At 41.2% G+C, this 22,781-nt stretch overlaps 1 protein-coding gene and 1 long non-coding RNA gene across 2 annotated transcripts; both read right to left on the minus strand.

The window, feature by feature from the left end:
• Positions 1–452: 452 nt before the first annotated feature.
• On the minus strand, positions 453–795 carry LOC120413124 (uncharacterized). The gene is made up of 2 exons (XR_005604913.1): positions 746–795; positions 453–645 (listed from the first exon to the last, which is right to left on the minus strand). It is a non-coding gene; the product is annotated as an uncharacterized LOC120413124 (long non-coding RNA).
• A 13,019-nt stretch (positions 796–13,814) lies between these two features.
• On the minus strand, positions 13,815–21,972 carry LOC120413088 (WD repeat-containing protein 81). Its single transcript, XM_039573794.2, has 4 exons — positions 21,722–21,972; positions 14,908–20,354; positions 14,389–14,850; positions 13,815–14,325 (listed from the first exon to the last, which is right to left on the minus strand). Exons 1-4 carry the CDS (start codon positions 21,938–21,940, stop codon positions 14,094–14,096), a joined length of 6,360 nt encoding a protein of 2,119 aa, XP_039429728.1. The 5' UTR covers positions 21,941–21,972; the 3' UTR covers positions 13,815–14,093.
• Between the last annotated feature and the right edge of the window lie 809 nt (positions 21,973–22,781).

A 22,781-nucleotide genomic window follows, 5' to 3' on the forward strand; every position in this document is an offset into this window, starting at 1 on the left:
CGTTGTCCGTAGTCAAATCAAACCATCCACATTAACGACCCCAGGTCTTTTGCGGTCTCTATTGCAAGTTTCTGCTCGAACCTCGCTACCTTCGGCAAAGTTCTAGGGAATTGAATTTCTAATAATCTTATCACAATTGAACAATTTTATCCCTACACGCAACCGAGATCGGGGGAAAATCGTGAGAAAACCCTCCCGAATTGAGAGGGAACTGTCACCATGCACGGACAGGCGAGAACTCCTGCACAAACCGCGTGAGGGAAAACCGCAAGAAATGTTTCACGCCATGTAAACTGAATTCACACTCACACATCTAAACCATTTTGCTTGTATTGGTGACACCATGTCAAGGATTTGTGTGAGTGTATTGGTGTGCATGGTTGGTCCATGCACTTGTATTAGTGAGCTGTTTGGATGGGCAAATTTCATTCGGTAAAAAATGCAGCAAAATGTCCGAAAAAAAAACGTTTATTCACTTCACATAATCACAATATTAACAGATGTGGACCGGGACAAAATCAATGCAAGAACACACTGGCAACCGGCGGGGACACATGCCTTGCCTCCAAAACTCATCCGCCGGAACATTGTTGAATGCCGTTTCCAGGCCATTCTGTCCAGAATCGGTTCTTTTGCTGGATGGCCCTGAAATTGATGAGAAGAAAAAACCTGCGTCAATTTATGAGTCAACTAAATCGAGCAGAAAAGGGGATCGCAATTGAATTCGATCAAAAAATTAACTTACCAGCCAGAAAATATGATGTCCAAAGGCTTGCTCGCAAACGATAACATTTCTTGACTTTTTTTTGATAAGGTCCTATAAACAAATGTAAACATTGAGTGTATCCCTTTCACACCTTATGTCAAAGTCCATCGGAGTAAGCGGGATACACTCAATGTTTACATTTGTTTATTGGACCTTATCAAAAAAAAGTCAAGATTTAAACTTTTTGATTTGGTAGAGAAAAACACAAATTAGGGGAGACTTTGTGAAAGCCGTGCGACTAAAATGAAAAAAATTCTCGAGTGAATGCCTGACGGAACGAACTGTCACTTTCTTTGTTCAGCGCATGCCGGCCGTCCGTCACAGCGAGCGAGGCCCAAGGTGCATAAACTATTAAAGGTATGATGAATTTTAGGTCGCTTTTTTTTCAAGCGATATTAAATTTTAAATTTAATTTAATTAAATAAAAAAATGTATTGTAACAAGGTTTACTGTTAACGTCAACGTTAGAAAAAAAGCATTTGTCATTTTTTACGTAACGTCGATGAAAATTAGACATTTAAATTTGTTTCATTTTTTTGTGCGATGAAATCCGCTACACCTTCTATGATCCAAATTCTTGACTTGGTTTGGTGGTGGTTACTGTTCTTTTATGCAAAAGGAAAAGTATTGCAATTGGTTCAAACTTTAAACGAGCAATTTTTTAATTACTTCCACAAGAGCGCTACAAATATTTACCAATGCTTGTTGATTTATTTCTGGTAAAATGTGTTAAACGTGAACTATTTCTGGACTTAATTTTAGTTCGCATAGGGTTGTCAAATTGTCAAATTGTCAAATTGTCAAATTGTCAAATTGTCGAATTGTCAAATTGTTAAATTGTCAAATTGTCAAATTGTCAATTGTCAATCAAATGGTCAAATTGTCAAATTGTCAAATTGTCAAATTGTCAAAATGTCAAATTGTCAAATTGTCAAATTGTCAAAATGTCAAAATGTCAAAATGTCAAAATGTCAAAATGTCAAAATGTCAAAATGTCAAAATGTCAAAATGTCAAAATGTCAAAATGTCAAAATGTCAAAATGTCAAAATGTCAAATTGTCAAATTGTCAAATTGTCAAATTGTCAAAATGTCAAAATGTCAAAATGTCAAAATGTCAAATTGTCAAATTGTCAAAATGTCAAAATGTCAAAATGTCAAAATGTCAAAATGTCAAAATGTCAAAATGTCAAAATGTCAAAATGTCAAAATGTCAAAATGTCAAAATGTCAAATTGTCAAATTGTCAAATTGTCAAATTGTCAAATTGTCAAAATGTCAAAATGTCAAAATGTCAAAATGTCAAATTGTCAAATTGTCAAATTGTCAAATTGTCAAATTGTCAAATTGTCAAAATGTCAAAATGTCAAAATGTCAAAATGTCAAAATGTCAAAATGTCAAAATGTCAAAATGTCAAAATGTCAAAATGTCAAAATGTCAAAATGTCAAAATGTCAAAATGTCAAAATGTCAAAATGTCAAAATGTCAAAATGTCAAAATGTCAAAATGTCAAAATGTCAAAATGTCAAAATGTCAAAATGTCAAATTGTCAAATTGTCAAATTGTCAAATTGTCAAATTGTCAAATTGTCAAATTGTCAAATTGTCAAATTGTCAAATTGTCAAATTGTCAAATTGTCAAATTGTCAAATTGTCAAATTGTCAAATTGTCAAATTGTCAAAATGTCAAATTGTCAAATTGTCAAATTGTCAAATTGTCAAATTGTCAAATTGTCAAATTGTCAAATTGTCAAATTGTCAAATTGTCAAATTGTCAAATTGTCAAATTGTCAAATTGTCAAATTGTCAAATTGTCAAATTGTCAAATTGTCAAATTGTCAAATTGTCAAATTGTCAAATTGTCAAATTGTCAAATTGTCAAATTGTCAAATTGTCAAATTGTCAAATTGTCAAATTGTCAAAATGTCAAATTGTCAAATTGTCAAAATGTCAAAATGTCAAAATGTCAAAATGTCAAAATGTCAAAATGTCAAAATGTCAAAATGTCAAAATGTCAAAATGTCAAAATGTCAAAATGTCAAAATGTCAAAATGTCAAAATGTCAAAATGTCAAAATGTCAAAATGTCAAAATGTCAAAATGTCAAAATGTCAAAATGTCAAAATGTCAAAATGTCAAATTGTCAAATTGTCAAATTGTCAAATTGTCAAATTGTCAAATTGTCAAATTGTCAAATTGTCAAATTGTCAAATTGTCAAATTGTCAAATTGTCAAATTGTCAAATTGTCAAATTGTCAAATTGTCAAATTGTCAAATTGTCAAATTGTCAAATTGTCAAATTGTCAAATTGTCAAATTGTCAAATTGTCAAATTGTCAAATTGTCAAATTGTCAAATTGTCAAATTGTCAAATTGTCAAATTGTCAAATTGTCAAATTGTCAAATTGTCAAATTGTCAAATTGTCAAATTGTCAAAATGTCAAATTGTCAAATTGTCAAAATGTCAAAATGTCAAAATGTCAAAATGTCAAAATGTCAAAATGTCAAAATGTCAAAATGTCAAAATGTCAAAATGTCAAAATGTCAAAATGTCAAAATGTCAAAATGTCAAAATGTCAAAATTTCAAAATGTCAAAATGTCAAAATGTCAAAATGTCAAAATGTCAAAATGTAAAACAACATTTAAAAGCCCTTTTGGCATTTTGCCAATTTGACAATTTGTCATTTTGACAATTTGACAATTTGACAATTTGACAATTTGACAATTTGACAATTTGACAATTTGACAATTTGACAATTTGACAATTTGACAATTTGACAATTTGACAATTTGACAATTTGACAATTTGACAATTTGACAATTTGACAATTTGACAATTTGACAATTTGACAATTTGACATTTTGACATTTTGACATTTTGACATTTTGACATTTTGACATTTTGACATTTTGACATTTTGACATTTTGACATTTTGACATTTTGACATTTTGACATTTTGACATTTTGACATTTTGACATTTTGACATTTTGACATTTTGACATTTTGACATTTTGACATTTTGACATTTTGACATTTTGACATTTTGACATTTTGACATTTTGACATTTTGACATTTTGACATTTTGACATTTTGACATTTTGACATTTTGACATTTTGACATTTTGACATTTTGACATTTTGACATTTTGACATTTTGACATTTTGACATTTTGACATTTTGACATTTTGACATTTTGACATTTTGACATTTTGACATTTTGACATTTTGACATTTTGACATTTTGACATTTTGACATTTTGACATTTTGACATTTTGACATTTTGACATTTTGACATTTTGACATTTTGACATTTTGACATTTTGACATTTTGACATTATGACATTTTGACATTTTGACATTTTGACATTTTGACATTTTGACATTTTGACATTTTGACATTTTGAAATTTTGACATTTTGACATTTTGACATTTTGACATTTTGACATTTTGACATTTTGACATTTTGACATTTTGACATTTTGACATTTTGACATTTTGACATTTTGACATTTTGACATTTTGACATTTTGACATTTTGACATTTTGACATTTTGACATTTTGACATTTTGACATTTTGACATTTTGACATTTTGACATTTTGACATTTTGACATTTTGACATTTTGACATTTTGACATTTTGACATTTTGACATTTTAACATTTTAACATTTTGACATTTTGACATTTTGACATTTTGACATTTTGACATTTTGACATTTTGACATTTTGACATTTTGACATTTTGACATTTTGACATTTTGACATTTTGACATTTTGACATTTTGACATTTTGACATTTTGACATTTTGATATTTTGACATTTTGACATTTTGGCAATATAATTAAACAGTAAATTCTTCAATTGTTCAATTTGCTTTAGTCATGTCACTCCAGCACCACACTGCTAAGTGAATTTGTGCTGATCGGAGGTACAAATTAAGCACGCATACTTGTGCACAGCACTGACGTGTGAGATACAACTGCCCTTCGAGTGTTTACGTTCTTGGTCAATGAAATTGAAACATTTCGGCATTTTTCTGTGATGGTGTGCGTGAATTTTCGAGACCGTTCTAGTCGGGAGGGATTTCCTCGCGATTTCAGCGTTGTACCACACAACTCAAATTGGGAGGGCCGCCCTCACGGATTTCTCGTTTGCGTGTATATAATTTTGCGATTTTCCCATACAAACTTCAACGCTCAACAGCGAGCCTTAAACCTTAACCGATTTGGCTTAAAATTTGCACAGATACTTATTTTAGACTAAGAGGAATCAAGCAAGTGTCACGTATGTTTTTTTTTAATTTTCAATTTTATTTTCGCACTTATGCACATTTAAAAAAAAATGTTTACAAAAGGTTTTGATTTGATTTTTCAAATAAATAATATTTTTGGAAAAACTCAAGTAATCAGTACCCAGCCCCTATTTTTCCGTTCAAATATCACTTCTCCTGGGTGCTATTAAAATCTTAGCTGGTAGTTACTAAAATTATACTGATATGAATAAATAAAAACTCGAATTATTGATAAAGTACTGTACATACTAAAAGTTTTAAATATTTTGCGAATTTGAAATAACCCGGTTATTTTTAAGAGTGTCACAATTCTCTACAAAATTGTAAATTTGCCGCGTTTACATTTACAAAATTAATAATTGGTTTTCCAAAAAATTCAAAGTATTGACGAAAATTATTTGATAAATATCAAAGCATTGACGAAAACTATTTTTTGCGCGAAAAAAAAAACTTTCTGCGGTACTGTACATCTGAATGTCATAAAAATTCAAAACATTTTTAAACGGTCCGAAACATGCAAAACATGATTATCAAAGCAGGGAAATGAATTTCAAATTTTTGTTGATGGAGAATGTGTCTTATGTAAAAATCCCCTCCCTTTTAAATCTCCAAAAGAACTTCTGCATAAGTTAGTGTTAAAGAGAGCATAGGGGAATTCTCTTACAACTACACTTTTGCCGTGTTTTAACCTATGTTCTACTCAATACCCTTAAATGTACCATGGTATATATCCGTTAGATGACATATAAATGCAGGAGCTGAGCCAAACATACTTAGTACCAATCAAAATACTGTAAGAGATCCTTTCAATAATTTTCTTCTTAAGATCATTTTAAAGATCAAATTATCAGTTTTCTATTGAATTCAAACAAACATTGATCAAGGCGACAGAATCGTTAAGCCAACTTGTTTGATCGCGTGTCCACAAGTTTCATCGCGTTGACACGGGTTGAACCTTGTTAAGGCACGAATTAAAACGGAATGCTGCAATGAGAAATACCGGCCAATGGTTCTTTTTCGCCATTGCACAGTGGTCCAGATCGCAAAATTAAGTGGAAAATGGATTTTCCGAAAAATGGTGACGTTTTGGAGCTTTGGTGTCTTCAGAAGAGTTGTTGCAAATGGAAAGGGGCAACTTTTGGTTTGGTTCAAAATTAGGGTGGTTCACGATTAGGGTGATTTTGAAAATCTAACTTTTCAGGAATATTTTTGGGAATTTTTTTGTCTTCTAAAAAGTTGATGGGCTTGCCAATCCAAGCAACTTTGTCGAAGACACCAAAATTTTATCTCGTAATCTACGCCTTCTATGACCAAATTTATAAAAAGCATCTGAGCAAACCTTCAAAAATCAGTTTTTTTAACGTGGCAATTCAGGGTTAACTTTTAGAGAAAAGTGATATTCGGAGCACTTTTATAGCTCTACAAAACAAACATTTTCATTTTTTGACATGTCAATTTGGACTTAAGGGTCAAAAGTTACAGCCATTTTAAGGTAAAAAAGATGCAAATTTAAAACTTAAATATCTCAAAATGGCGCAAGCCAAATTTTAAGCACTAGGTTGCATTTGAAAGAAGAAATCTAGCACTACAAACGCTGAAAAAATCTCAGGGGTGTTTTTCTTTAAACTTGAGATATCTTCATTTGAAAAAGTCTAATTTTCAAGGGAAAACCATATGGGACCACCCTAACGAAATTCGAAAATTGTCCAAATATATGTTTTTCCATGTAATTTTGCCCGCTAAATCTGAATCTGCCCTCAGAATTGAGCCAAAATGTCAACAAATCGATTTTTGGTCATATTTTGGGTTTCCATGTAAAATTATCATTTAAACCCAAAATATGACCAAAAATCGATTTGTTGACATTTTGGCTCAATTCTGAGGGCAGATTCAGATTTAGCGGGCAAAATTACATGGAAAAACATATATTTGGACAATTTTCGAATTTCGTTAGGGTGGTCCCATATGGTTTTCCCTTGAAAATTAGACTTTTTCAAATGAAGATATCTCAAGTTTAAAGAAAAACACCCCTGAGATTTTTTCAGCGTTTGTAGTGCTAGATCTCTTCTTTCAAATGCAACCTAGTGCTCAAAATTTGGCTTGCGCCATTTTGAGATATTTAAGTTTTAAATTTGCATCTTTTTTACCTTAAAATGGCTGTAACTTTTGACCCTTAAGTCCAAATTGACATGTCAAAAAATGAAAATGTTTGTTTTGTAGAGCTATAAAAGTGCTCCGAATATCACTTTTCTCTAAAAGTTAACCCTGAATTGCCACGTTCAAAAAACTGATTTTTGAAGGTTTGCTCAGATGCTTTTTATAAATTTGGTCATAGAAGGCGTAGATTACGAGATAAAATTTTGGTGTCTTCGACAAAGTTGCTTGGATTGGCAAGCCCATCAACTTTCTAGAAGACAAAAAAATTCCCAAAAATATTCCTGAAAAGTTAGATTTTCAAAATCACCCTAATCGTGAACCACCCTAATTTTGAACCAAACCAAAAGTTGCCCCTTTCCATTTGCAACAACTCTTCTGAAGACACCAAAGCTCCAAAACGTCACCATTTTTCGGAAAATCCATTTTCCACTTAATTTTGCGATCTGGACCACTGTGCATTGTTATCTGTAGCATACTTTATATAACCCTTAGATAGTTGCGTGTTTTTGCGTTTTTATTAAGTGTGTAATTATCTTCATTATAATTCTGGAGTTTTTTTTGAAAAGGTCCTATAAACAAAATTTTCATTTTTTGCTTTTTGGGTGTTTTTGAATACCCCTGACTCAAGGCGGTTCTAAAAACACCCAAAAAGCAAAAATTTGAAATTTTGTTTATAGGACCTTTTCAAAAAAAACTCCAGAATTATACTTTTAGGATTAAAAACATGGATGGCAAAAAATCATGTTCAACTGACGAGGTATGTTTAAGATTAAGTTGACATAATGTTGATGTATTGTTTCGTTTTGTAGTTAATGACATTTATTATCTTTACTAATAAAATTCACTTATCCTAAAATCCACTAAAACCTCTAACAACATGTTTAAACTATGTCAAGGAGAACAATATAAATAGGCTAGAATTGATGTCTGTTTGTCTATGCATTAAGTAAAATAACAGAGGTCAGGAAATCAAGCAAAACAATGTAAATGGGCCAAAGCCGAAGTGTAAACAAACAGTCTGTCCTGCTTACATCACACAGCAAAAAAGTTGAATTTTGGAATGTTGAAAATTTTGTTGGTTGAATAATACCTATTTTTTGATTAATATTTCTCAAAAACTGCTCGGAAAAAAAAATCAATTATATTATCAGAATCTGATGAAAATTCACCATTTCCTGAAGAATATTACCATCATCTTTTTCTGTGCAGTGGATGTTTACAATAGGAACGAGCAGGACAGACTTTTTGTTCACACTTCGGCTCTGGCCCATTTACATTGTTTTGCTTGTAATAGACTGCATGAGCAAATAACCAATTTATCATAACATTATTATTATTATTATTATTATTTTGTTAAGGCTTTGAAAGGTATCATTTTCGGTAGGCAATTTGGCGGGCATGTTCGTCTCAATCAAAAAAGCTTTTCATCCATCCAGTACCGCCATTGAATGTTTTTGCTCCAAGAGTGAATGCTACTGTGTACATTGTACAACCTTAATTTATCAACTAATCCGACCATCTCAATAACAAAATTATTATGGTTATATTACCAACTCCACGGGTAATCATTTGTATATACTTTTACTTTGGCAGAAGAATGAAGATGACATCAATTTAGATGCACAGGAAGATGCTCAACCTGAAGGGAGTTCGTTCGTGGCCGTCATCGGGAGCAGTTCGTCCTGCTTGGCGTCCGTGTTTTTTGTTAAATTTTTCGCGTTTTTTCTCATTTTTGTGGATTGTCCGGGTTCTTTAGATTGACCATGTTCCGAGTATTGCCACGGTGATCGTGTTTTGGTCGGTTATCGGTCGGGGAACCGTGGAAATTCGATTTTTGCGACGATTTTGTACCAGATTTGCCAATTTTAGCGGCATCGTTTGCTTCGATTCGGAAACGAAAGAGATGAGAAAAACCGAGAGAAAAACTGTGTATGTGTTTGTGCGCTCTTGCTGGTCTGATAGTGTTCGTGCTGCGTCCGTTGAGCCCGCGTGTGTGGTGTTGGCAGACACGCTCCCGCTTCTAAGAGCGTGAGCGGCTGTGTCATCATTGGAATCATTGCGAGCGGCGATGATGATTGCCTGGAGAGAGAAGCCAACGGGGAGACTGCTGATGGTTAATGCTATTGGGGGTGACGCGGGAGTCGACAGTGCTGCCGGATTAATGTTTTATTTTTCGTTACAATAATTTTTATTTTCTTCCCTATTTCCTCGACTTTTTTTTTTCTTTGCATTGCTTCAGAATTCAGATAATCGAATCGAGATAATCGTTCTCTCAAAATTTATTGAGGGCTCAGTGCCAAAATCGATAGAATAATGGTACCAACTCACACCATCATAACAAATGAGTTCATTCGTTAGTTGAATCAATAAATCTCCAACAAGTGTCATACATCGACTTCTGACTTCTCCTTGGTCACCAAGCTGTGGTGGCCGAGGCAGCTAAGTCATTGGATTGGTTTGTCAAAGGTCTCTGGTTCGATTCCCGTTGTCGACACTTTTGGTTTTTTGTTTGACGGATGAACTTTTTTTGCAAATGAACCTCGAGAGAATAGTTCTATCGCCCATCTCGAGCTGTGTTCTCTGCGTCCGTGAATGGTACCACTATTCTCTCGACTCGAGACCATCATTCTCTCGGACTAGCGCTGCCAGTTTTGGGTGTTGCAATATCACCGTCCCTTTTCAGACAGCCATGTCTGCTATATAGAGAAAAAGTCATACCAATTAGTATGGCGTCATCCATAAAGTACGCACGCTCTTAGGGGGGGGAGGGGGGGTTACCGTAGGTGTGACAAGATGTGACCAAGGGGGGATGGGGGGGTTTCCGAGACTGTGACGTCACGCTAGGTTGTTTTTTATGATTGCATAATATTAATTCGAAATGTATACAATTAAATTAAATCCTCGTTTCTAAAATTGTTTGCTTACTATTATTTAGAAGAACCGTCATCAGGGGTGACATTGGGTCTGGGGGGTGAGATTGGGTCATACCAATTTCTGCATTTTTGTATGATCCAAAACTAACCCCCAGACCCAATGTCACCCCTGATGACGGTATCACATTATAATTTATTATATAGTCACATTTTTTTTTTTGCAGCTGGAACTTCAATATTTTGCAAATTCTTGCTTGATAATAATAAATGCTTTGAAAGCAGGGTGTTCATAAGAAAACTGCTATAAATGGTTTGAACTTATTAGATACAAAGCTGTGAAAAACAGTTTTCAAGATTTTTTAATACTTGAATGTTATACCAGGTCTTATAGACGCAGAAAAATATTTTGTAGAATCAGCCTGTACGAGGTTTGATTCAACAAATTTTTTGTTGAATATAATCAACGCCGATTTTGCGTTGAAACAAACCTTTTTTTTTGAAATTAAATATGTCTTTATTGAACTTTCTTATAATAATTACATTTCTTTTACATGCTAAGTGGTATGGCCTAATGCTCTTCATCTTTGTTGTATTTTTCGTTTTATTATTAACTGATCACATTCATTTTTTTACTTCAAATTGTTTTACATTATTGCATTGAATCGAATACATTTGGGTAAAAAAGAAAAAAAATCACTTTAACAACTAATCCTAACTTAAAACTAAAAAAATAAATTCATTGAAATATTCAAAATCATTAGAACGAGTAAACTACGAACTGTATTTTAAGATGAATGCTCCAAGAGTTCTTACTTGTTCCTGGCGAGTTTTGCAACCACGCAGTGTTGTTGTCATCTCGATGAAAATGTTCAGAAGTTCTTGTGGTGAAAACAGGTCACTACTGCCTTCATCCGTTGTTTTTGGTTGGTTTTCCCTCGGTTGCTTACTGAAGCCTGGAGGTGTTGTATGCTCTGCAACTCTTTGCCGCTGATTCAACGGCAATGGCTGCAGATTTGGAACCACTCGAGTAGATCCTGCTCCTGGTGACGCCAAAGCAGGAAAATCCACTTCCGTGTATGCTGGTGGTGTTTTGCGACGATTTGGTTGGTGCCTCGTCGTCGCTTGCTGCCGAATTTTTACAAACTCAACTCGTTTTGGGCAGCTTCGATTCTTGGTCGAATGGTCGCCGCCGCAATTGAAGCATTTCGCTTCGATGTTCTCGTTGATTGTTTCGCAAGCTTGTGTTTTGTGCTCACCTCCGCAGGTTGCACAACGACTCTTGATGAAACAGTTCCTTCCACCATGTCCAAACTGCAAGCAATTCGAACATTGCGTCACGTCACGGTGCACTGGACGATAACGTTCCCAAGTCACGATGATGTTGAAAATTGCCCGAACTGCTTTCAGATCGGCGTTGTCGATCCTTTCTCGAGATGAACCAGGTACAGTTGATCACGATACTTGATGTCCTTGTTGTGTCTCGTCATCTTGAAGACTTCGATCACGTTCAACTTAAGAGTTTTGAGCTCTTCTTTCAGCACACTCACATCCATGTCGTACAGGCCTCGGAGGACCTGTTTCATGGGGCGTTTACCTGGATCGTCATGGCTGTAGTATTCAATCTTGGTGTTGTTCAGGAAATCCCGAACGTAGTTGTAATCCTTTCTAGTAGGTAGCAGAACTTTGAGTCCATCAGCACACAAGCGGATGGAAGCTCGTAAAGCACCAGATTTGATAAACCCAGTCAGCCACTTTCGCACCGAATCCGATGACGATGTTTTCACAAAAATGGGTGGCAACTTTTCCCGTCGTTCAACTTCTTCTTTCTCGCTCACGTCCACAGGGAGGGTAGCGAACTGGTTTCCAGACGAATTTTGAGCGTCCTTGCTCAAACTGCCTGGCTTTGCAGGTAGCGCTTCGGCATTCTTTAGCTTCTTCAAATCTGCCGATCCTGCTGGTGAGGACCGCCTCTTTTTCTTGCCGTGAGGCAGTTTTTGCACTTTTAAAGCACTTTTCAGGAGCTAATATCCAGGAGTACCTCACTGATCGGTGGTCCACAAGGGAGTAATGAAACAAACCTTGATTTTCTCAATTCCACAAAAATCTTTTGTTGTTTTGAAAAAGTTACTTTGACGTTTAGCGTTGATTCAACAAAAATCTTGATTTTCAAATCAACAAAACGTTTTGTTGATTCAAATATGCCTTATTTTTCTGCGTGTAATTTTTAAAAGATACAATACTGTTTTTTGTTTCGTAATGTTTATTCTAAAAAATGAATAATTAGACATTTTTTTTCATATTTGAATTGGCAAAAATACCAAAATTATGAGAGTTTAAAGATATAAAAACTATTAAAAAAATCCCATTGAAAACAAGGAGGGGGGGGGTCTGGCAAAATGTGACGTACTTGTGTGACAAAGTGTGACATAGGGGGGAGGGGGGGTTAATTTTGGCCGATTTTTGCGTGACATACTTTATGGATGACGCCTTATGGTGATATGGTAAGTATGGATTAGAAATAATGAGAAACAAAAGGTTACGCATTATTATTTTACTTAGAAATTACATTCTGAGACAAACATTTCGATGCCTCTGTGCTCTCTTGTACTAAGCTTGCCGGTTTTCCTATCTAGTTAGCATGAGAGAGCACAGAAGCATCGATTTATGACATTTCCCTACTACAGTTAAATACATTGTCTGAAATTTAGGGTTTTATATGACTAGGTAGAAGAAAGTTATTTGACCAATATCCCCCGAATAGACAAATCAGTTCCAAACAGAAAGGTGGATTCCACAACACTCAAAATGCAAAGTTTATTTATTTATACTCTTTGGTCTAACAGTTTGATCCTGGATTATGATATGGACCTGAGAGAGAAATGGCAGCCACACCCTCTTGCATCAAAAATGTTCTCATTTTCAGATGTAATATTACACAGTAAAAAAAATCATGGTAATTCTACATCTGGGAAGGAGTACATCTTTTATGTCAGAAAAAATGTGTAATTGTACCTCTGAAAATGTGTAACTACACCATTTTTCTTGTGTAATGTCACTTTTTTAGTCTAAATTTAGGTAAAATTGCATCATGAAAGAGGTATATCAAACTTCCAAAATATACCTTCTAAATTTACAGAATTTTTTACTGTGTAATACTTTTTCAATACTTTTTTTTGTAATACTTATTAACATCACTGGCGTGTAGGCCAGATCCTTGCGCAAGTTTTGGTCTATATAATATTGAAGTTTTGAGCTTTCAAAAATTCGGCCCTAGCAAAAAAGGTAGGTGTCTCACCTCGCGACGCCCGAGACGCCATAAGAGTTTGCTGCCAAACTTTTAAGGCCTGTACCGAGCTTTAGGTTTCTCAAAACTTAATTGTTATATATAATAAAACTTGCGCAAGAATCTTGCCTACACGCCAGTGATGTTGAAAATAAACGCTTTAGTGACCAAAGTGCCTCAAAAATCTAGATTTTTGAAAATAAACTTTTTACGGGTCATTCTCATTTATAATTCAAATGCAAAGCGCCAGCTCCTGTTTCGTCCAAACAGGCTCATATTTGGGATTTTCGCTCAGTACGCCCACCGAAACCAGAAATTTGTTACATTCTTATACATACGCCTTGCATACGCCCCTTTCATAAATTGGTTCTGAAATGTTAATGAATTTTAATAAAAAAATAAGATTTATTTGTATAGCTTGAAATAAAACATCATCATTTATATGCCTTTACACTATATTTCACTTAATACTAATACAATTTGGTATGTTTTCTCACAATATCAATAATACTCACTATGCTTGCTAGTTGTATAAGATATAAGAACAGTTTTCACTTTCTTTTGTTTAGATTCTTCTGTTAACAATAATCACACAAACATGCACGCTCAAAAGTAACCAAGGCTAAAAAGTGTAACTTGGTTTGCAAAAAATACTTTGGAATGTTTTACTTGTTTTTTCTCAAAGGGAGGGAATGTCCAAGGGTTGCTCTCAAATGCTTCAACAGAGCAAACTAATGGTGCCATTGTCACCCCCGACCAGCAGCATCCGGTTCAGCGGCAGCAGCGCAAAGCTGGTCAACACGCCGCGGAACGTCTCCGAGCGGAGCTTCACGTACGAGTGGGTGGTGTCCATGCTGATGGCTCCGTACACGCCGATCCGATTCGTGGGCGTTCCCACGATCAGCTCGGGCCCGTTGTTGACCAGGCAGTGGACCGGCTCCTGGCGGTTTCTGTTGGGGGTTGGATGGGTGAGAATTGGTTAATTGGTTTGTAATGTCGTTTCGGGTACTTACTTCAAGTTGAATTGCAAGTTCCCGGTGTTTGGGTTCCAGACGCTCACGGAATAGTCCAAGCTGGTGCTAATCAGCTGACCTTCGCTGGGCGCCAGCAGCTGCAGCAGGTCGCTGTCGTTGGCCCGCCACGAGGACACGATGAAGCCGGTGCGGCCGTCCAGCACGGTGATGTGCCCGGAGCTGAGCCCGACGGCGATCCAGTTGCCCGAGGGCGAGACGGCGATGGACCGCACGGAACCGACGGGGGCGTTCGAAACGCGCCACTCGTGGCAGTAGCTGAACGTCCGGGCGTCGATCATCTTGACGCAGCTGTCGGCGGTCCCGGCCAGGACCAGGCAGCTTGGCGAGGGGAACGTTTTGACCACGGACACCGGAGTGTACTTGGGCACGTCCAGCTGGCCGATTTGGGAGCCCACGAAGGGATCCCACAGGTGCACGCCGGAATCGCACGAGATGGTCAGCCTGGAAGAGGATGACTTTACAGTAAGCAGAACATAAGGATTACAAAATAAAACTCACCTCAATGACTCCAGGAAAGCCAGCGAGTGAACCGACTTCCGGTGGTTGATGTAGGTGAATTGACAGGACGAAACCTTGCTTCCGTCACCCTCGCTCCTTAACGACCACAGCTTGACCGTTTTGTCCTTGGACGCCGAAATGAAGCTGTTTTCGTTGTCCAGCGCCAGCACAGACTTGATGGAATTGGTGTGTCCACAATACGATTGTAGCTTGATTTGCTTCAAATTGAACCGGTAGTCCTTGTCCGATCGGCCGATCTCGTGCTCCCAATACGCCAACCAGTTGCCTCGCAGGTTCCTAGAGCTGTTGACTTGATCCAGACGGTACGCTACCATTCCCAGCAGTTCCTTCTGGTCTTGCTCGATTTTGTTCGAGTCGGAGCGCACCTCGATGCGGTTCCCGATGATGTTCGATCCGAACGTGTTTCCAGCGGTCAAGGACTCCAGTTGACCGTCCTCCTCGCAGAGATCGGCGTCCAGCTTGAACCCGTCACGTTCGTCTCGTCCGTAGTCCGGCTGTTGATACTCGTGGCACATGTTCAAAATGAGTCCCATGTTCTTGAGCGTTTGGGACATTTCCTGCTGGCCGAGGTAGTTCAGGAAGGGCAAGAAGCTGGTGTAGGCAAGACTGGCTGAAAACACGTCACGAATCTCCTCAAGCGCTTTAGCGCGGATTGGATTTTGCGGGACGTTATCTCCAGCTTCCGGCAGATTGAAGGCAAGCATGCTTGGGGGAGTGTAGCTGTCCAGCGGTTCCGGACCTTTCGCTCGAACCGGGCGAATCTCTTGACCGCGGACGGCCAGTTCACGGGTTCCACCCTCGCGACGGATTTCAACGTAGTGGGAGTCCTCCGTTCCCGAGCTGGTTGGGCTGGAGTCCGGTTGACGGATCAGCTCGCGCAGATGATCGTTGTTCCCGAAGGCTTTCTCAAAAATCAGGAAGAATCTCTGCAGAGCAGGAACGCAGATGTGCTCACGGGTCATTTCTCGCCCAATCCGGATCGATATCACGTACAGAGTGTCGATGAGCTTTCCTGCCAAAACGGACCTCGCGAGGAACCCGCTGGGCATGACAAACTTGGTCGATTCGAGCAGCCGCACGATCGGATGAATGATCGAGCGAAGCAGAAAGTCCTGAAGCTGTTCCATGACGGTGCTATCGTTGAGGAACGGGATGAGACACTTGACCAGCTGCAGCGAACTGATCAGGGCACCTTCCAGCGATGGTGTGATCTTCTTACGGCACAGTGCAATCAGTTCGCTTGCGTGCGGGAAATACTGAAGCAAGATAAACTGATCGCCAAACAAAGCCGAGATCGAAGTCAGACATTCGAGAACTCTTTGGGCGGCGTCGTCCCCGACAACACAACCACTGGCGATGGTGAAGTAATTCAAACTTCCAACCGGTCGCTGACTGCTGGAGTGCGTTTCATTGGGCATGAGGTTCTCATGGCCAACGTAGCACAGCGTGAGCATCTTCAGCAGGTTCCGTGTGAGGTAGCGTGCCGTTAGCACCGGCCCCAACCGATGTGACAACCAGATCAAACTCTCCGAACTCATCTCTGAAATACGCGTCGATCGCGTCTTCCCCGACTCGGAAGCTTTCGAGAGATTCTGCGTAGTGGTTACATTTCCGGCACCACTCTTCCCGGGAGTTTCCGGCTGCTTCTCTTCACGTGGCGTTTTAGACAAAAACTCCAGCGAATCGATGCTCTTCTTGCTGCCAATTTCGCACCCGATCGAGTTGAACTCGATGCTGCGGCGTAGCGAGGACGGGATTGGAATGGTTGGGGATTTCGGATCGTCCCGCGCGTCGGTATCGGTTGTGGTGACCGTCGCCAGGTTGAGCTGTTCGTAGCTCGGATCATCCTCCAGTGCGTCCTCGATAGCTTCCTCCGCCTGCGAGTGGTTCAACGGCAGGTCAAAGCTTCCCGTGTCCGCCTTCATGTCCAAATCATCGATGATCTTTTTCATCACCGTGTCCACCTCGGTATCGCTCAGCTCGTCACCTCCACCGACGCTGATCACCGTCGTGTACTTCTTCGGCTGAGCCGTCGACTGATCGTCGTCGAAGGTGAACATTTCCTCGTTGGTTTCATCAAGTGGGAGATTCTGTGCTAATGTAGGAGATGACAGTGTTTTGTCTGACGCGTCTGGTGACACTAGCGTGTTGGAGATCGACATGGAGTCCGGTCCTGCGGGCACGCCATCCACAATGCTGTCGCTTTTCAGCTTGAAGCTGCGATAGGAGCGAGACTTTTTGAACTCTCCTACCGGCGGATTCTCATGGAAGTGGTACGGTTGGTTGAGATCCGCATCCTTGTAACCACCGACGGCTTCCACGAGGGGAGCGATAAAGTGCTCCAAGAAAGATCGCAACCCAAAGCGCACGATCAACTTCAGCAGGAAGCTGTGGTGGTACAGCTTGACGGATTTGCGAGATTTGAAGGAGGAGTTACGGGTGAACTTGAGCGATCCCTGATCGCTGTTCGAAGACTGGTGCTGAGGCTGAGTGATTTTCGTTTCGGCATCTTCCGATTCGTACAGAAGCAAGATCGGCTGGAGCAAGTGCTTCTGGGTGGCCTTCATTCCCAGCGCCGTTGCGATCGGGTCAAACAGATTCCACGCGGCCAAGATGGACGTGTCGTCCGCCTTGATCAGCTCGATGAAGTGAGGTAGCAAAAGTTCCACGATCGAGTACTGCTCCTGTCCGCAGGGTTCCAGCAAACCGTCCGTCAAGGCGACACAGCTGTTGATCTTGCATTCGGCGATACGGCGACGGAAGTCGATCCTGATCTTGTCGATGCTGACGAACCGAGCGCAGTTTGTTCCGTCGCAGTCGAAGAAGGTGTAGAGATCCAAGAGGCTGGCGCATTCGTCAAAGTGGCTTATGCTCTTTACCGCTTGGTAGACTCGGAGATACTCCGGTGGGAAGGGAATCAGGAGGTTGGCAAGTAGTGGCTGCAGGAACTGGTGTGGTGAAGGTTGCGGCAATCCCTTTTCGGTTACGATCGCGTCCATTTCCGGAGTTTCAATTCCTAGTAGCAGTTTCACTGCGTACTGAACGCAAAGCGGAAGGGCTTTGAAGTCTTTTTTGAGCAGCTTCAAGCAGGATTCCAGCCTGCTGTCAAAGTCCTGCGGGAGGCAGCTTCCGAGTGGTCTCAGCTTTGCTGCCAGACAGATCTCCACGATCAAACATCCCAGAACCTTTAGATCTTTGGTGCGCACGTCAAGCAACAGTTGTTTGAACGTGTGCTTCGAGCTGACCTGCTGCTGCTGGTGGTTCTGAGACTTCAAGTTCTGCATCATTTTGCGATCCTTCAGCAGCGAGGCCTCGTACGTTTCCGAAAACAGTCTGTTCGTGAAGGAGTTGCTCTCAAAACTAGCTTCTCGCTCGTAGCTTCCCCACACCTCCAGCTCTTCATCCAGTGGCTTGTCCTTAACCGCACTCTCCGCTAAAGCCATCGACGATTGGAATGTCTTGCTGACAAATATCCCCAAGTTCTCAACGGCATTCAGTTGCGCCACCGGGTTGTAGTTTCGGGGAAGGACAAGCACGGCTGGGGGCTTGCTGGACGCTGCTTGCACGCTCATGTGGTAGCTGGTTGAGCGTTCCATCGATTCCGCCTTGAAACTGCTTGCGCTGCGCAGGTTCTGCGAGGAGTAGCGTGCATCCCGCGGTGACGATGCGTACTCTGGGTAGAATCCCGTCTCGGAACCGCCACTGCCGCCCGGCTGTGAGAGATCTTCCGAGCTGCGGGTCAACCGTCTGCGGACTTCCTGATTGGTGTGAAGTCTCGGAGGAGTCTTTCCGTTCCAGACGGTGGAGAACTGCTTCGTGGGATGTGGGTTGGTGAACAGCTGGACGACGCCGCGCTGGCAGAGATTCTGGTGCTTGTCGACGAGCGAGAGGCATACGTTCTTCGACTTTACAGCTGATGATCCGGTCAGCTTGTAGCCGAAGGTGAGATCGATCCAGTGGTGCAGCTTTTCCGACACGACTTGGCTTTCCAGCGCTTCGCGGTGTTTTGCGACGAAGTCTTCCGGACAAGTAGCCCAGATGGGGACTTCGAGGTCGGGCAGGTCTTCGTGGATACTTTTGAACACGGATGGGTCGGTGAAGAACTCCGGGATGCACTCGTCTGGGGTCCACTCCTGGAGGCGTTGGATCGACACGGGATATTCGGCTGGGACCCAGATCGGGCGGATGTACTTGCAGAGAACCGGTTTGGGGGTTCGACGAGCCATGTACACGTAGTAGGTGATTTCGGAAAGGACATCCGAAACGTGGTGAGGAACGGTTCCGTCCGTTCCGGACGCCGCTTGGAATGTCAGATCTAGCTGGATGTCACCCTTGTTGAGTCGGTACTTGGACTTTTTCAAGTCTCGCCAGATTTGTCCGTTTCGGGTGGAGAAATCGGTTATCCACGGCATAATGTGGTGATGTTCAGGACAACCAATTCGCCTTCCGGCGAGATTGTTCAGTATCGTGAGGTAATCAAAGTTGGACAACTGTCCGTGACACCACGCTTCGCAGTAATCCTTAAGGGAGTACTTCAAATCCAATCCTCGCATCAAACGGACTTTGGTGTCCCTTGCGAGAACGTTCCGACGGGAACTTTGCTCGTCCAGGTGCCGTTGGATCTCATCGTCGAACTCGAGCAGATTTGCCTCCAAGTTGGGAATGACCCGCAGCCAAAGATTCTCCGTCAAGTAAATGTCTCCTAAACCAATGTTGCCCATGTTCAGCCCCCGATCGTGCAGCGACTTCATCAGATTCAGCAGCTGATAGATGAGGAACAGTGGTTTATTGTGGGATTTCTCCAGAACCGCCGGACTGTACGTGACACAATCCAGCAGATTGTTCTCGATAAACGGATCAAAAATAACAAACAGATTCATGTTGGTTTCGATTGCGACCAGCACCGGATACAGGTTGGCGTGTCCCTGCACTCCCAACCCGCCGTAATCCGGTGCGCTGCCCAGCTCCTCGTCCACCCGTACGATCCGGCATCCGTAAGCCCGGGACAGGGCCTCCCGCAGGACGTAATCGTACGGCAGCAGGGCCGCTGATATGTTGTTGCTCTCCTGTTGCTTCTTTGTACTGTTGGTTACGGTGATTGATGGCGCTCCGACGCCTCCGGACGATCCCCCACTGTCGAAACTTCCGACCTGCGCGCTCGTGAGCGAGTGGTGGTTCCCACCGGCGATTGCAGAGCCCGCCGGGCCTTGGGGCCGAGATCCGGCGTACTTCCGGTAGGCGGCCTTCCAGAGATTCTTGTGGTTGGTTTGGGCGACGTACTGCAGCAGCTGCGAGTAGTGCAGCGGATCTTCGTTGTCCGTTGGGACTGCATCGGTGCCGCTGCTGGCGCTGCTAGCCGTCGTGAGATTCGTAAGGAATTTGTTCCGTGGCAGTGGGATCACCTTGCTCGGGTGCTTCTTGTAGACCTGTGGAAGGGGATTTAGTAAGTGATTCTTTGAGAAGGTGTGTTTAAAAAAGCGTTGAGTTAGTAAATAAAAAGTATAAGTTCGGCAACTCTGAACCATTTGTAAACCTCTTTCAATGACTCAGGATTCGTGCAATAATATAAAAATGATCGAATTGAACTGACTTGATGAAATCGTCCCTTTCCCTTCTTTGAACATCTCTCTTAGATCCGAAGTTGAATAGCACAATGTATAAGCTGTTACCTTGTCATAACCCTAAATTGTCTTAGTACTTGCACACGATACGTCACATAAAGCCCAAATTTTAGTGCTACAAATACAACGGCGCATCTATCAAAATGGTTTCCCTCCTCCCTCCCCAAGCGCCAGAAATTATTAGCGGGTGTAGGGACACTTTGCATAGACGCCCTTGCTCCCATCACGCCACTGAGGGTATGGAGGAACCAGAAATTAATAAACATGCCCCAGCTGAACCTTCATTAGAGAAACAGGCAATCCACAATTTACAGCGTCACACAATCCAAGGTAGCCCATAAAAGTCAAGTCAGTTTGTCCAGGAAATCGTGACCATGCTCGTCCAGGTCGCGTGGCCATAGAGGACTACCGATCTAATCAGTGTTCTGTACATCGTCAGCTTCGTGCGGCGTTGCACTCGATCCGAAGTGAGGGTCTTCCGTAATCCAAAGTAGGTACGATTCCCAGCAAAAATACGAGTCCGGATCTATTTGCTGGTGTCGTTGTCGGCGGTTACCAGCGATCCCAAGTACACAAACTCGCTCACCTCAACCAACTCATCATCATCCACAGCTAGAGGTGTGAGACTTGGGGATCCGACGTCCTTCGAACCTCTCATGTACTTCGTCTTCATCGTATTCATGCCTAGTCCTACACGTCTTGCTTGTAGCTTCAGTCGGGTGTAGACATCTTTCACCGTCTTGCCACAATGTCAATGTCACCTGCAACAGCAAGCAACTGGTAGGACTTGTTAATAATCGTGCCACTCGTTTCGATGTCCACGTTCCGTTAAGAACTTTTCGTGCTTCCAGAACATCTCGAAATCAAAACTCAACTGCACTCTCCTAAAGTTTTCGACACCAATTCGACATCTAAACAAACCGTGCCCATGTATTAGTTCGATGAAAAAGCACGTGTTTTCTGCTCTGCTAGTATTGGTAACACCAATTTCTCCATCTGAAAACATAAACATACTCGTCCCCCTGCAGAAATGGCAATCAAAATAAACATAAAGTGCTCCAACAAAGACGCTAAATAAAACCGAACTCTTTTATGTTACGAAACCATCTTTGTTGGCGTTGCTGGAATCAACATCAACCTGCTGAACGATTGATGCTCGTGCCACAACTTACGCTAACGTAGACCCGCGACCAGGCACTACTCGGGCCTCCCTTGGGCCACTCCAGCGCCGACTGCTGGAAGTTGTACAGCGGAAAGTCCGCCCCGGGTTTGGCACCCTGTGAAATCCCACGCAGCCACTGTTTGTGGGCCAGCAGCTGGAATCGGCGCTGGCATCGCGTCTCCCGGATGTGACGCTTCGGAATGTTGAGGTCCTGGATTATTGCTTCCATTTTCTTTTGCGATTGTTGAGCAGCGGATGTTTCTACGGAAAAAAAGGTTCAAAGTCAGACTTGTTTGGCGATCCCACAAAGAAACGCACCGATAACAAAAAAAGAGAAAATGTGGCTTCTTTCTAGTGGTGGCGAATCGAGGACAGTCGGACGGGGTGAAAGCCCGCTAGAAAGAATTCATCGTAGTTCCCGCAGCTGACCACGTGGAACCGAACGAGCACCACGTCGGGCACGGAATGCAAAGCAACAACCGAGGGGCGACACTTTCGAAACGAAAAATCACTTAAATTAAGGAAAAACACGATTTTTGCACTGGTTGCAGAAAATTTTGCTGACAGAAAGAAAAAAGTATTGCACAAATTTGACGTTTCATGGAGTGCGTGCATGTGTGTGGAAGTGTAAAGTTTGTTTACGCTGCCCTCACGCACACCGATGGTGTAACGAACGCGAACAGCTGATCGGGGCTCATCGACCAAAGTGAGGTGGCGGGAAAATGTTATGCATTATTGTGAGTAAATGTTAAGCAGTTTGAACTGTTAGTGATTGATTCCGTTTTGCCTACTTTACCGAGAAAACAAATGTTAATAACAATAACTGACGTGAGCAGGATGCGCTCGGTGTTTTCGTCTTTGGCCTTTTTTTAAATAAACCATTTTGATTTAATATTCAGCCAAATCCTCTAACAATGTTGTCAGATCAGAAGATTTGGTTCTTTTGAAATGTTAGTCTTGATTCAACATTTTCAAAATATTTTTTCAATGGGATCAGAAAATTTCACAAATGATGATGATTTCGGGTAGAATTTCTCACTTGTGGTATAGTGAGAATTGTTTTAAAAAAT

The sequence above is a fragment of the Culex pipiens genome, chromosome 2 (genome assembly GCF_016801865.2).
Source record: "Culex pipiens pallens isolate TS chromosome 2, TS_CPP_V2, whole genome shotgun sequence".
Taxonomy (NCBI): Eukaryota; Metazoa; Arthropoda; class Insecta; order Diptera; family Culicidae; genus Culex; species Culex pipiens.